Below are 14,556 nucleotides of genomic sequence, written 5' to 3' on the forward strand. Positions count from 1 at the left end.
AAAACTACGACTTTATTCAGCATTGTCTTCTCTTTTGTGTCTGTTTTGAGAGAGTTCAAAACAAAGCAGTTTGTGATATCTGGTTCGCGAACGAATCATTCGATGTAACCGGATCTTTTTGAACCAGTTCACCAAATCGAACTGAATAGTTTGAAACGGTCCGCATCTCCAATAAGCATTAATCCACAAATGACTTAAGCTGTTAACTTTTTTAATGTGGCTGACAATACCTCTGAGTTCAAACAAACCAATATCCCTGAGTAATTAATGTACTCAAACAGTACACTGAGCCAGATAACAAACAATAGACTAACTCGTTCTCGATAGTTATTAGTGACATAATTTTGATTTTTCAATGAACTAACCCTTTGAAGTGAAGTGTGTTTTTTTTTTTTTTTCTTGTTTATGCAATGATTGTTAAACCCAGAAAACAAAAGTAATGCAAAAAGCTGATTTTTTTCAGTTAAAATTAACTTTTGCTAACATGTTCTTCAATAAAATGTAGTGTAGTGTTTCAGGTAACACTTTACAATAAAGTTGTTTGGTTAAAATTTGTTAACATAAACACGGTGAAAAGCAAAGTAACACTTTAGATTAGGGAAGAGTTTTCCTCAAACTCCTAATTTGCTTCTTATTCATAGTAAGGTAGTTATTTTAGTAGGAATGTTAAGGTATTGTGTACGGTTAAGGGATCTAGAATGTGGTCATGCAAAATAAGACATTAAAGAGGAATTTCCTCATAATATGTGAACTTCTGACTTATTTGTTGTTGTTTTGCTTGTGGAAGGTGGAAAAAAATCCATATCTTAAAGTCATATTTGCATGACTTATTTTACTGGAAGTAATAGCAATAAATGCAGTACCAAAAGAAAATAAGTTACATAAATGTAACTGTACAGCTGTAAGCATAAATATTCAGTGTATGGCAAGAGACTCTCTGTTTTAGAAGCAGCACTGAAATACTGCTCACAGCTCTTTTAGGACCTGCATATGCTTTTCAGTTCAATATTTACATACAAATTTCAGGAGTAATTTTTGCACTGTGTGCATTTATGATAATTCACTAAAACTGTGAACGTTCCAGGCTGCAGTTTCAGTTTTATCTGTATTTCCCCTGTATTGAAGGTGACAGCCTTGGCTGTGTTTTCTTCATTCAGCAGTGGATTTGTATTGTTGATGGCATTGCCGTTGTATTCATTTTGCATAATTTGTCAAGCAGCGAATTACAGTACATGCGTGGGTCCTTCACCTCAGATAACTGCAGTGATGATCTCAGATAAACAGAGTGATAGCCTCAGGTCTTCCTCAACTACTCATGATTATTACTGCTGGGACTGGAGGACTCAACACACACACACACACACACACACAGAGACACACCCTTTCTCATGCCTTTCCCAATACACTGTAACTGGAAATGGTCTGTGTTCCAAGTGGCCACTTCACCTTTTAGTGTTGTTTGTGTTGAGTTTATAGTCCCCAGTGTGCACCAATGCAGTAAATTGATACTATTGATATAATTGTATTTAGTGTTGAGTGTTGTGCTTTTCTTCTGTATAGAGCAGTATGTCCTTGTGTTTGGATGTATTGATCACTTGCTAAAAGGTTTGTTCAGTAGGCATGTGATGATATCAAATATCGAATCCTAGAATTTCCTAAGTGCAATTCTTGAAAAAAAATCTTAAGAAGTTCTCAAATATATGAGGAACATCTTTTTTTTTTTTTTCTTAAGAAGGAAATAACAGTTTTTATCTGATTTAATAAATTGTGGTTCTTGCTCAAAACACACTGATAAACTCAGCGAAGAACACTTTTTATTTTAAAAGGAATTGTTTATTTATTTTTTGTACTGCAGAATACCATAACAATCATTAGAGATGCACCGATAACAGTTTTTCCAGAATTAATCCAATACTAATACTTTTATTTCTGATGCTTGGCAATACAGATACCTCTATTGTCATACCATCATATCAGGTACCATATCAGGGAATGTATATAAACTGTTCAGGAAAAAAAATGGAACACTTAACAACACAAAGTAACACACAAGTGTTCCCTTTACAGAATTTATTTTTTTGAGCAGTATATATATCAATTTCTAGTTGATCATTTGGAATCAGAAGTGTCCTATATGAAAGGCAAAGGCCTCTAGAATACGCTTATTTTACCAAAATAAAATCGTATCATGCCTTGATTTGTTTATTATTTAATTAGCACAGAAAGGTCAGACTTTGCTTAGACAAAAGTATATCTTTAAAGGATTCAAGCAATCACAGATTAGAGCATCACCTGTGACAAATACTATAACACATACCTTGGTGTGAAGAAGAAGAACCTCAGCAAACCCAACCTTCATTTGAAATGCAGGTCACACTTTATTTTAGGGTCCAATTCTCACTATTAACTAACCATTAACTATGACTTTTTCCTCAATTAACTCCTTATTTGCTACTTATTAATAGTTTATAAGGTAGTTGTTAAGTTTAGGGTATTGGGTAGGATTATGAATGTCATGCATTACATGTACTTTATAAGCACTAATATACAGCCAATACATGCTAATAAGCAACTAGTTATTAGTGTGAATTGGACCCTATACTAAAGTGTTGCTGAAATGCATCCTGACCTCTGACAGCATGCCAAAGATTCAACCACAGACCAAAGTGCTGATCATCAAGATCCTGAAGACCAAGTCTCCTGCTAAGGTGGCAGACCTCTATAATTTATCTCAATTTTAGGTGAACAGGTGTTGGGAACTCAGAAACGAAGACCAGAATAAGAAAAAGATTTGTAGAAACTGGTGACGTTCATGACAGGCACATGTCAGGCAGACCCCGTCAGACAACTGTTTGAGAGGACCGTTTGTTGGTTCGACAGTCCAGGGCCAGCCCCTTTCAACTATAGCAGAGCTACATTAGAACTGTATCTACAAAAACAGTTTGTAGGAAGGATGGACCGTGGAAAAGTGGCAGAAGGTTGATTTTTCCGATGAATCATCTATTGAACAGCATCCCAATCATCGCAAATACTGCCGAAGACCTATTGGAACCTGCATGGACCCAAGATTCACACAGAAAACAGTCAAGTTCGGTGAAAAATCATGGTTTGGGGTTACAGTCAGTATGGGGGCGTGCAAGAAATCTGCAGAGTGGATTACAACATCAACAGCCTGAGGTATCAATACATTCTTGCTGCCCATTACATTTCAAACCATAAGAGAGAGCAAAATCTTCAGCAGGATGGCGCTCATTCTCATACTCCAGCCTCCACATCAAAGTTCCTGTAAGCAAAGAAGGTTAAGATGCTCCACGATTGGCCAGCCCCGTCACCAGACATGAATATTATTAAGCATGTTTGGGCTAAGATGAAGGTAGAGGCATTGAAGAGTAAATCAAATAATCTTGATGAACTCTGGGAATCCTGCAAGAATGCTTTCTTTGCCATTCCAGATTACTTTATTAATAAGTTATTTGAGTCATTGCCAGACATCGCAAACTGCAAAAAGTCATTTTTGCCTATCTGAATGGGAGAACTGAGATATATTGGAGCAGCCTTCCCTGCGCTTAGCTTCCCTTACATGTTGTGATCCCTAAAAGATATAGCATAAAATATAATTTCTATAAGCTATAGGCCTATGTAATTATTCGTTAATTATGTTTAAATATGTAGATTACTTTTACTATTTATATAATCTGCTTATACAATTTATGTAAACTGCTTTTATTTATTTTCCATTGCAACTTTAAACCGGTCTCAAGAGTTTGTTGTTTTCATATAGCCTTGGCAACTAGCCTGAATAATATGCAGATTAAATTAAACTTGTCAACTCACCTCAACATGCCTTTTGCAATCACATAACCTGCCAGGGGCAATGCTTGAGCAAGACTGTCATTATGTTTTACATCTTTAAGACAGGGGTACACACACTGTGGTGTAGTCTGCCATAAATGTTGTATACTTTTTTTTTTTTTTTTTTTTTTTTTTTTTTGTGGCACTCTCCCTCTGCCATGGTGCTCCTTTTTCTAGAGAGACATAACTGATTATTTTTGTTCGGGAAAAGAGATAAAAGCCCGCCCACACTGACAATTGATTGGTTGATTTGCAGAAACAGGCCAATCAGGATGCTCTCTGTCTGACATGCGCTTCGTACACACACACATTAGCACACACACGCAAGGTCTCTCGCTCCCTCTCCCTCTCTGCCGTGCGCGCTACACTGTTTGAAACACAGTATCTGTTTCGCATGCGCGCTTTTGCTCGCTCGGTCTAGATTCCGGGAGATTTTAACTAATTTGCGGGTCTCAGGGAGCCGCTTTCAATATGCGGGAGACTCCCGCAACTTCCGGGAGACTTGGGATGTCTGCATTGCCGAGACGTATTGATGCAGTCCTCCAAGCTCATGGGAGTCATGACTTTATGCTCTGTACTGTACAATATTTCTGTTAACCTACAAGACTTTTATCTAAGCTAAGTCTGACCTTTTTGTCATAATTAAATAATAAAAAATCAAGGCATGATAAGATTTTTTCTTTTGTCAGTGAGTGTGTGTGTGTGTGCGTCTGTATATATATATATATATATATATATATATATATATATATATATATATATATATATATATATATATAGATATATATATATATATATATATATATAGACTGTTTCAACAGCATCAACATAAACAAACGTTACTGCGCATGCGCGCTTTTGTGGACCTAACTTAACTTCCGGTACACTTCCAAATAGAATCAATAACAACAGCCAAGTCCCTCTAGAGTAGATATTTTTTGATAACAAACAAAATATGTTTGCTGCGTGGATCAGGCGGACTTAATGAAAATGCAAATTCATTATTTGCCAGCAGGAGATGTTTTAAAGCATAGACATAAAGCGCGAGAAATAGAGGTTTCCCCAGTAACAGCTCTAAACAAAGCAGAGCTACGCTCACACGCTGCTTTATCAGGCATATACTGTAACATGCAAGTCCTCCTTCAGAAATACAGCGATATAAAAACACCTGTGCCTCGTTTTGATATTTAAACATAAATGTAAGGAATTATTATTTCTAAACGTGCAGTACGTATCGTTACATTACTCATGTTTATTTAACGAAGCCTTTTTGAAAATCTATCAGTTTTAAAATTGTGTCGAGTCTCCAAAAATAAATAAATGTATGGGAAACACATCCCGCAGCACAACCACCTGAGCCCAACTTCAGTCTACTCATCACCTTGACTTTAACTGCTTTTGTAAAAGGCACTGCAGCCAGACCGATATACACGACACAGACCGGAAGTTAACTTAGGTCCAGGCGCGTGCGCCCGATGAAACCACCTATATATATATAGTCAATTTCATAGTCATGAAAATAAAGAAAACTCTTTGAATGAGAAGGTGTGTCCAAACTTTTGGTCTGTACTGTATATATATATTAGGGCTGGGATAATTATTTTGCTGCACGTTAATGCAGTTTTTTGTATTATTATGAAAGTCCGTTTCTCACTGGCTCTGAATACACATACAGACAAATCATGGGTCACAAGAAGGGATTCTCCCGATCAAATTGTTTAGGCTAAGCATCAGCATTCACAAACCACTGTCCACAGTTATTTTTAACAGAAAAGAATGCAGTGTGTGTGTGTGTGTAAGTAAGTATATATGTATTATGAAAACATGTTGACTGGCTTCATAAGGCAAATAGATAATTCCTTCATTTATTTTCTCAATTAATTATACCCTTTAAAATCTATTGTAAAGCTTCTGTTGCTTTCACTGTTCATTTTATTGCTCTGTTATTTAATTGCACATAAAGGCTGCTCCATTGCACAGCTCAGTATTGTACTCACAAGACATTTTCCAGGGATAATGCAGGAAACTACTCATTATAAATTAATCTTGTAACAGTGATGGAACATATTTTCTGAAATATGCTTTTTTTAGCATCTGAAATGTGATGTCTTATATCAGATACAACTCATACAGTATTGTTCAAAATAATAGCAGTACAATGTGACTAACCAGAATAATCAAGGTTTTTTGTATATTTTTTTATTGCTACGTGGCAAACAAGTTACCAATAGGTTCAGTAGATTCTCAGAAAACAAATGAGACCCAGCATTCATGATATGCACGCTCTTAAGGCTGTGCAATTGGGCACGTAGCAATAAAAAATATACTAAAAACCTTGATTATTCTGGTTAGTCACATTGTGCTGCTATTATTTTGAACAATACTGTATAATGAAATTAACATCAAGAAAGCAAAACATGCACAGTGTGCATACACATTTATATTGGTGCAGAATGAGAGAGACACGTATAGTCTAGGGCATTTTGCTAGTTTCACGTTCACTTTAAATAAAGTTGTGCTTGACCTCTAAAATAAATGTTGTTTATAGTGAATGCCCTATAATTTTTGTTTGTTTCATATTGATGATTTAGTTTAATCCAAATGATGCATGTGCTAAAGGAGTGAACAGCAATCAAGATAGATCTGCAATCATGCAACAGAAGTGCTCTCTCTACCCACCTCCCCCCCCACCCTTACTGTGAAGCAACATTAGTAACTTCTGCAAAGATTTACTTGCTTTTTGACTTATTCAACCATACTACCACTCTGTGTACTTCTTAGACATTCTTCATCTCTAATAACTCCATTTCTTTCTCCATTGTTTCTTTGTCTGGGTGCAGCAATATTTACCTGCTGTATGTCATCAGCTTTTGATATCAGACCATGAGTAGGAGTGCAGTATATGGCCTGATACCAATATCGCTATCTGTGCATCGTTAATAATCTTGATAAGTGCACACACTATTTTTGCATGCTGCTACAGAAAATGTGTCCTGTTTATAAGGCTAAAATTGAAAACAAACTCTTTATCTGACTCATTTTAGTTGTAACTGAATTTTTAATTCAGCGAAGTAGTATCACACACAATCATGCCCTATTATTGTTAACATTATCAGTAATTGTTAACACTTCAGAAAGTCCATAATTATAGTCCTACTATGTAGCTAGTATGTGGTAATGCTTAATCATAACAATACATTTTAAATAACCCAGTAAATCCATGAAATCTTTCTTAACTTTGAAGAATATAACTTAAGAAATTATTTACAATGATTTAAGAAGATCCTTTTCAAGAATTTTAATTGTTCTTAAATTTTGTCCTATCTTAAGAGAAAAGGTAAGAACATTAAAATTAAGAAGAAATGTATTTATAAGAATGTTTCATGAATCCACTTTGAATCTCTTTGAAATATTTGCATGGTATATATGCTCTTGTCCAGAAGTGGAGAATTTTTTTTCCAATCAAATGTTTTCTAGAGCAAGAATCTTACCCCCACACTAAATTATAAATACCACATGCTAAAGTCTCAAATCCAAAGAGATATTCTTTTTCAAAGTTCAAACTCTGCCACACCCCACTAAAACAGCGCATTCAAACGCTCCCACATAGGGGTGTGGGATATGACAATTTTGATCGTGGACAATAAAAATGTCTTCACGGTCTACTTTTGAGGAAGTATCGTAGTATTGTGGTACAGCGCACATTGTATCAGTTGTAATATAACTGCATATTTAGCAAGAATTCACATTGTACATATTTATCTAAAGTTGACGGCAATAGCCGAGCGGGAAGTTACAGGCTAGTTCCGAAGGAGTTTGTCTGTTCCTTTTACTGAATATTTTCGGGGTTAAATCATGATATAAACGAGAACAACACATTCACAGGCAATCGCTTTTGCAATAATGCATTCAAACAAATGTAATCTTACAGCGCTACTTCATCTGTATCTGATTTTGAATGAGCAGAAATCGGTAAGAAATTCATCGATCTGTAGATAAAATAACTGACAAAAAATAACTGAAAATGAAAGCTCTTATTTTCATCACAAACAAATTTTGCACAGCAGTGAGCAGCAATTATACCTTTTTCTGCTGACAACCATGTTTGGCATGTGAAAATAAAAAAAAGTTTGCACACAATAGCCTAAGCCACTTTGAAACTCTTGTTATTTTATTTATTTATTTTAATATAGGCTACGTTATGGACAACATTTCAAACGTACTGAAATGCTTTAGCCACGGAGCGAAGGCGGAGCGGTGTTTCTGGTATCAGTGAGCACGGAGTGGTGAGGGAAATGGTGGACGGTCTATGGGTGAACCTGGAGCAGAGCTGGAGTGGAGAGATTATTATATGCTCGGAGCTCGGAGGGGAAACTGTTGCCGCTCCACTCTGCTCATGTACTCGTTTATTAGATGCGTGCAGGTCTTAAAGTGACAGTAGGACTATTGAACATGCAGCCTACTGTCATTACTGTCAAGGGATAGATCACCCTAAAATTGTATTTGTCATGATGTAGTCACTGTCACGTTTGTCCCAAACCTTTGTTAATTCCTCTCTTGTGCTGAACAGAAAATAAGATATTTTGAGGGATGTGGGTAACCAAACAGTTGCTGGTCCACATTGAATTTGAAAGTTCCTTTAGGAATCAGTTTATGTAGTGTTTTACTTTTATATCTTTTCATTCAGTTTCTTAAATGCTCCTGCTAAATACACCTATTGTACCTGAAAATAAAGCACTGTTAGTTTTATTTGCATAGTATTTTGTGTAGTAGTAATGTGTATCTTTGTCATTCTTTTATCTTTGTAATAAAAGATAAGAACCAAAGATTTTTTTTTTTTAATCTTCGCCCTCTTTGGGCTTAATATCTGCCATTCCTTTTTTTTTTTTTTTGTTACCTTGAAAGGTTATGTCTTTATAATAGGGAAATTAGTTTGGCTGTAATGCTCAGACAACTTGCAAAATAGTAAAACCATAAGAATCATGACATTTCTAAACAAAATGTATATTGCCCACCTCTACCCCCACATGTCTACGTCACTATCTGGCAATATTTGCGCAATGCCACCCCAATGTTCACGCAAAGAAGGCTTTTGATTTGAAGCAGAATGTATTCTCACCCGGTGGATTTGAAAACTTTATTTTGCCCAAAATAAACTGATAACTTCATGTCAGGTACGTGTGGTCTGTGTTTGAGTTATAACTCAAAACTGACAGGTGACTGAACAGACTTAGTATGGAATATGATATATATGTATTTTGTGGATTTACAATCCAACCATCACAGCTATATGGATATTGAGTGAAACTGTGCAACAGTTTAATTAATAATGGTTATTATTATATATTGTTTTTTTTTTTTTTGTATTCAAGCTCAAACAAACTGCATTTGTTTGAAATAGAAATCTTGTGTGACATTTTTAAGTATTTGCTCTCACTTCTAATCAGTTGAGTGTGTCCTTTCTTAATAAATGCATTTGTGTAAAAATAAAAAACACTGTATAAACGTATATATTGTAATTCAAGTAAAAATCATATTAAGTAAAATTTTGAATGCCATTCAATGTCTACCTTAAAGTGTTTTCCACCATAAGCTGAGAATCTTGATGTTTTATGCTTACTGTGACCACTTCGGACAGTTTGTGTATTAAGTGTAAGTAATGTGTGACAGACCTGGCAGTTGTGTTTATTTAATTATATATTTTATGTTCATCATATGGACAGTCAGAGCCGATGGATGTATAGAAGAATAATTTTGCTTGTGTTTACCTCTCTTCTCAGGTGTAACTGAGTTGGTGTGTAATGTCTTTGTGGAAGTTACTGGTGTGTATTTGGTGAGAGAAATGCACTCAGGGCTGAAGAGCTGCTCTTCTCTGCTCCTGTGTCTGCTGGACATCATCCACTGCCTGCTCAAAAACCTTTCGTCTGTAGTCCGACTGGCCCTCCAGGTAACATTCTCTCTATTTTTTTTATTTACTGGCAAATGTACAAGTGATTGTACATGTATATAGTCAAAGTGTTTGCTGATTTGTGGATACTAAGAAAATAATGCAATGACAAACTTTGTGCAAAAAATTGACATAATGTAAATAAAAATATAAATATTGGTAGACCGATTATATAGAGTTTATGTAATAATTTTGCAAAAGAGTGTTTTACCTGATCTGTGTATTATGTTAAATGGCAGCTCTGTGTCATTTTGGTCTGATTATAGTGTGGACAAAACTTTTATTTTCTGTCATCCTTTCTCCCATAGTTGTGTCTTAAATGATGTACCCTCTCTTAATGTATACTAAGCACTGTGTACTCTGCTGTCTAGTCCAATAGAATAGAGTAAATAGTGCACAGTATACATAAAAAAAATACTGCTGAGAAACTCTGGCCCTACAGATCCACTATCCTGCAGAGATAAGCTCCGACACTGATTAAATGGACCTGTTCGTAGTGTGACGGGGCGAGCAAACGACAGACACAGTGGGCGTGGCGTCAGGCCTCGGATAGGCTTTTATTAACAAAAAATAAAGTAAAAGAGGGACTAAAAGTGGCCAAGGGGAAAAGTGTCCAAAACAAACAGGGGATCTGGTGTCCTCTTCATGCTGCGGGGTTCGTGTGGGTTGTGCAGTGTTCATGGAGGAAGGGTCCAAGTAAAATACTGTATTTTGCATGCCGGGCCAGTAGTTGTAAAAAACAAAATAATAAATATATAAAAATATATATAATTCTATATAATGAATATATAAAAATATATATAAAAAAATATATATATATATATATATATACAATTAACTGTGTAGTCAAAATACCAATAATGTCCTGAAAAATTAATAAATATATGATTTATGTTTTTCCATCCCCAAAATATAAGACAACTTAAAATGAGCATTTACAATTTCATGTATTGAAGACTTTTTAAGACATTAAATTTAATCTAACCCAAGTATAACCCAAGTCTATCTGCAGTTACGTTCACACACAGTAAGATTATTTACAGGTTTGACAACTGCTTTCTGTAACCAAACTTTTCAGGACTCACATTCTCAGAAAATGCACAGTGTGTACTGCACAAAGTTGTCTCTCACTACAAACAGTGCGAGAGAGAGAGGCGTTCTGCTGCAAAAATGCATCTTTACCTTGTGTTGCGTGTTTTTATGTGTCGTTTCAGTAACTTGACTGGAGCCGCTCCTATCAGTTTTGTGGTTTGTGCGCGACTCAAATGTTCTGCTCTCCACCCAGATATAAAAGCTGCTTTCAGTTAATGAAGATTTGACAGATAAACTTGTGGCCCGATTGGACTCTATTTGTTTCAGAAAGTAATAAGACTTTCAGTTTTATGGACGTCTCCAGCTTTGATATTACTTTGGTCACTGTCGCTATGGTAACTGGTAAGGAATACGGGCTTGACTCCCATTGCACGTTTATACAGACCGTATCTGAGAAGCTAATGTAAGCTGCTGTGTGAACGAGACATTTCGAGACTCACACCTGTAAGTAAATGCGGTTGTCAATCTCAAAAACTGACATAGTCAACATAGCCTTGGTGACATTTCACAGGTGAAGTCCAGTCATTTCAATAGGAATCCACACAATCAGGAGTTTCAGGTGTGGGAATATGTTTCCCTTGCACATTTTGCTCTTTTTTTGTTTTCAAGTTCCATGTGAATTCACCACACTGACCAACAGAAAGTGGACTGGCGGTATTACTGCAGCAGGTCCAGGTTCTGATATAAATCCTGTTCAGTGAAAGACAGCAGATCTCTTTGTGCAGAGCAACTGTTTGATTTTGTGTTGTGTGAAGTGAGACCAGGGGTTGTAGGTTTCTCCACAGTGGATCCATCTTGTTCATTGATTGTGCATGTTGATGTACATATTAAAGGGGGGGGGGGGGTGAAATGCTCGTTTTCACTCAATATCCTGTTAATCTTGAGTACCTATAGAGTAGTACTGCATCCTTCATAACTCCAAAAAGCCTTTAGTTTTATTATATTCATAAGAGAAAGATAGTCTGTACCGATTTTTCCCGGAAAAACACGACCGGCTGGAGGCGTGACGTGTGGGCGGAGCTAAAGAATCAGTAGGCTTTTGCGTTGAGAGCGTTTGGAAGTTGTGACTACCATGAGGAAAAAAAACCATCATCCAAAACAAACCATGGCTAACAGTCAGATTCAGCAGTTTATTTATGATCCAGAATCAGATCCCGAGGATGAAACTGAATGAGAGCAGCAGCAGCAACGACTCGCTCCTAGCGGGGCTCGAACCCGGGTCTCCGATGGGAGGCGGACGCACTAACAAGGAGGCAGAGATATTTTAAGCAGTTTTACTCACCGCCTGCGGTTCCAACACACGATCGTGACCCTTTTTCCTTGGGATTGCATCATCCATAAGAAATAAACGATACGCACACCGTCGTCAAACTGGGCCTTGTTTGTAAAACAAGCATCTTCGAAATGCAGGGAACAAACACAAACACTTGCACAACTCCGTTGATGCTCTGTAAAAATAAACTCCATCCACTGGTCCCTTAATGCTGTTTTTTTTTTGGTAATCTGTGCAGGGTTGTCTTGTCTTGCCCTGGCAACCAAAAACACACTTCTTTTGTGACTCTTCGCGACGCTCTCGCTCTGATCAGTGAATGAATGTCTGTGCTCAGCCTCTCAGTGCTCTGCTATACAGGAGCGCGCACTCTTCCAGCAGACGTGCCCTTAGGACCCATATAAGGAAATTCCGCTCCATCTAACGTCACACAGAGCCATACTCGAAAAAAACTTTCCTAAACTTGTGACAAACCGGAAGGAGTATTTTGGGAACAAAAATACTCCTTCAAACGTACAACTTAATTTTTGAAACTTTGTCCATGTTTAGCATGGGAATCCAACTCTTTAACAGTGTAAAAAACTCAGTATGCATGAAATAGCATTTCACCCCCCCTTTAAATAATGTTGGGCTTAAGCTGCAACATTCTTTCCACTGTCCTGAGAAAGGTGTTTTGTTCTTTTGTTGCTATTTTCTATTCCGCATTCACTTTCAGTGTGAATTGATTTAATAAGGCTATAGGTTTCTCCCTGTTACGCGTCCATTAATTTGAAAAATAAATAAATAAAAACCAGTTGTTGTATTGCTATGTTGAAAACCAAATTTTACATTAGAACTGTTCACCCAAAATGTCTGTCATTAGGGTATAATTATGCCATAATTTTGTGTGCTATCTAGGTCACCATATCGAAGATGGACATACAGTACTTGTTAGTGCACAATACACAGGAGATTTTAATATGGAAAAATATCATGTTATACTTAGTTTGTTATAATGAGAGACTCCAGAGTTATCTATTCATCCATCCATCCATCTGTGTCAGGGACAGAAACACTGGATCCAGTTGCGAATGAACAATGGTGTTTATTAATTGCTCAAGAGAACAAACAAGGCCAGGGTAGGTACAAGTCCCTGGTGGGTAATTCCTCCTTGGTAGCGCAGGGACTGCAGTGGGCAGAATCCTCGAAGATAGGAACCGAAAACAGGAAGCTACAATGACGACACGCTAACTTGAGTAAACAATCCCAGGCACTAGCTGTAGCGACAGGAAACTCCAAACAAACTGGAACTGGATAGGCTAGTGACAAATGGTCAAAAAGTGCTTTAGTTTTCGAGATACCCCTACCGGAGGTAGAACTAAACCCAACAATGTTTTTCCTCATCTCTAAGGTCTCCCACATATGAAATGGATTCTTGGCTAAAAATATTTAACTGCTAAGATTGTTAAATTAACAGATATTGTTATACACCACAACACCAATAAAGGATTAAAATATAGCCTGTCCGAATGGGAGTTAAGGCATATAAACTAATGCAGAATGCAGAGTCATATGTTTTCGCTTTCTGATTCAGGTGTCCCAAACCGCAATCCACAGCACCCAGACTATGTTCCTCACATCATTCTGTAGCTGTGCTTTGCTGCAAGCCTCACTTGTACATGCAGCATTTGTAAGTTCTATCCTGACAGCTGCTTCTACTTTAAACATTAAAGCTGTTACATGACTGCATGTTTCTCCAAGACTGGATTTGAAAGAAGGAGAAATGTGTAAGCTGTGATATACAATTTTTCACCATTAGTACAGACGCCATTGAAAGTCTCACACTGAACACAATTGAATTGGTACAACAGTCACTAAATTTTCAATAAATAAATAAGTAAATAAGAACACTGATCAATGAAGACTTAGCCGGCTTTGCAGTCGCAGTGAGCAGTGATTATTTCGCCGTTCTCTTTGGCGATCACCCACGGGAGATGTGAATCACGCTGTGACTCTGCTTGGCCAGGTCTAACCTCTGTTTTTCACACGATCACTGCTTTCTGTTTGACAGAAAAGATCGGCCCAACTTTTCGAGAAACAAAATAATCATAGGCCTCCAGACTTTTGAAAGCCTTTAATCTTTCATGAGTGAAGGGTCCAGAGGTTTCTATTAAATAAGAATAAATGTCTCAACAGATTGGTGTCGGACCAATGTTTTTTGTCATCCCAGATCTCATATGGGCTTTGAATAAGTTCGATTTTGTCACCAATACAAATTTTGAGCTTCTCTCCAAACCTCCTCTGGTCTTCAGATGTTAAAGTGCTTATATATTGAGGATTTCGCCCGCTAACTCTCTTGAAAGTGCTCGTCACGACTTTACAGCCGCCATACTGTTTGTTTTGTTGCAACACAACT

General features: G+C 36.9%; 1 protein-coding gene across 2 annotated transcripts in view; it reads left to right on the top strand.

Annotated features, from left to right (window-relative positions):
- The window catches only part of LOC113060110 (serine/threonine-protein kinase ULK4), a 213,504-nt gene that overhangs the window by 148,634 nt on the left and 50,314 nt on the right, over nucleotides 1-14,556 (top strand). For both annotated transcript variants that reach the window (XM_026228945.1, XM_026228946.1), the window contains exon 33: nucleotides 9,633-9,799. In XM_026228945.1, the coding sequence (XP_026084730.1) occupies nucleotides 9,633-9,799 (167 nt within the window). The remainder of the gene's footprint in view (nucleotides 1-9,632; nucleotides 9,800-14,556) is intronic.

This window comes from Carassius auratus, chromosome 41 (assembly GCF_003368295.1).
Source record: "Carassius auratus strain Wakin chromosome 41, ASM336829v1, whole genome shotgun sequence".
NCBI lineage: Eukaryota > Metazoa > Chordata > Actinopteri > Cypriniformes > Cyprinidae > Carassius > Carassius auratus.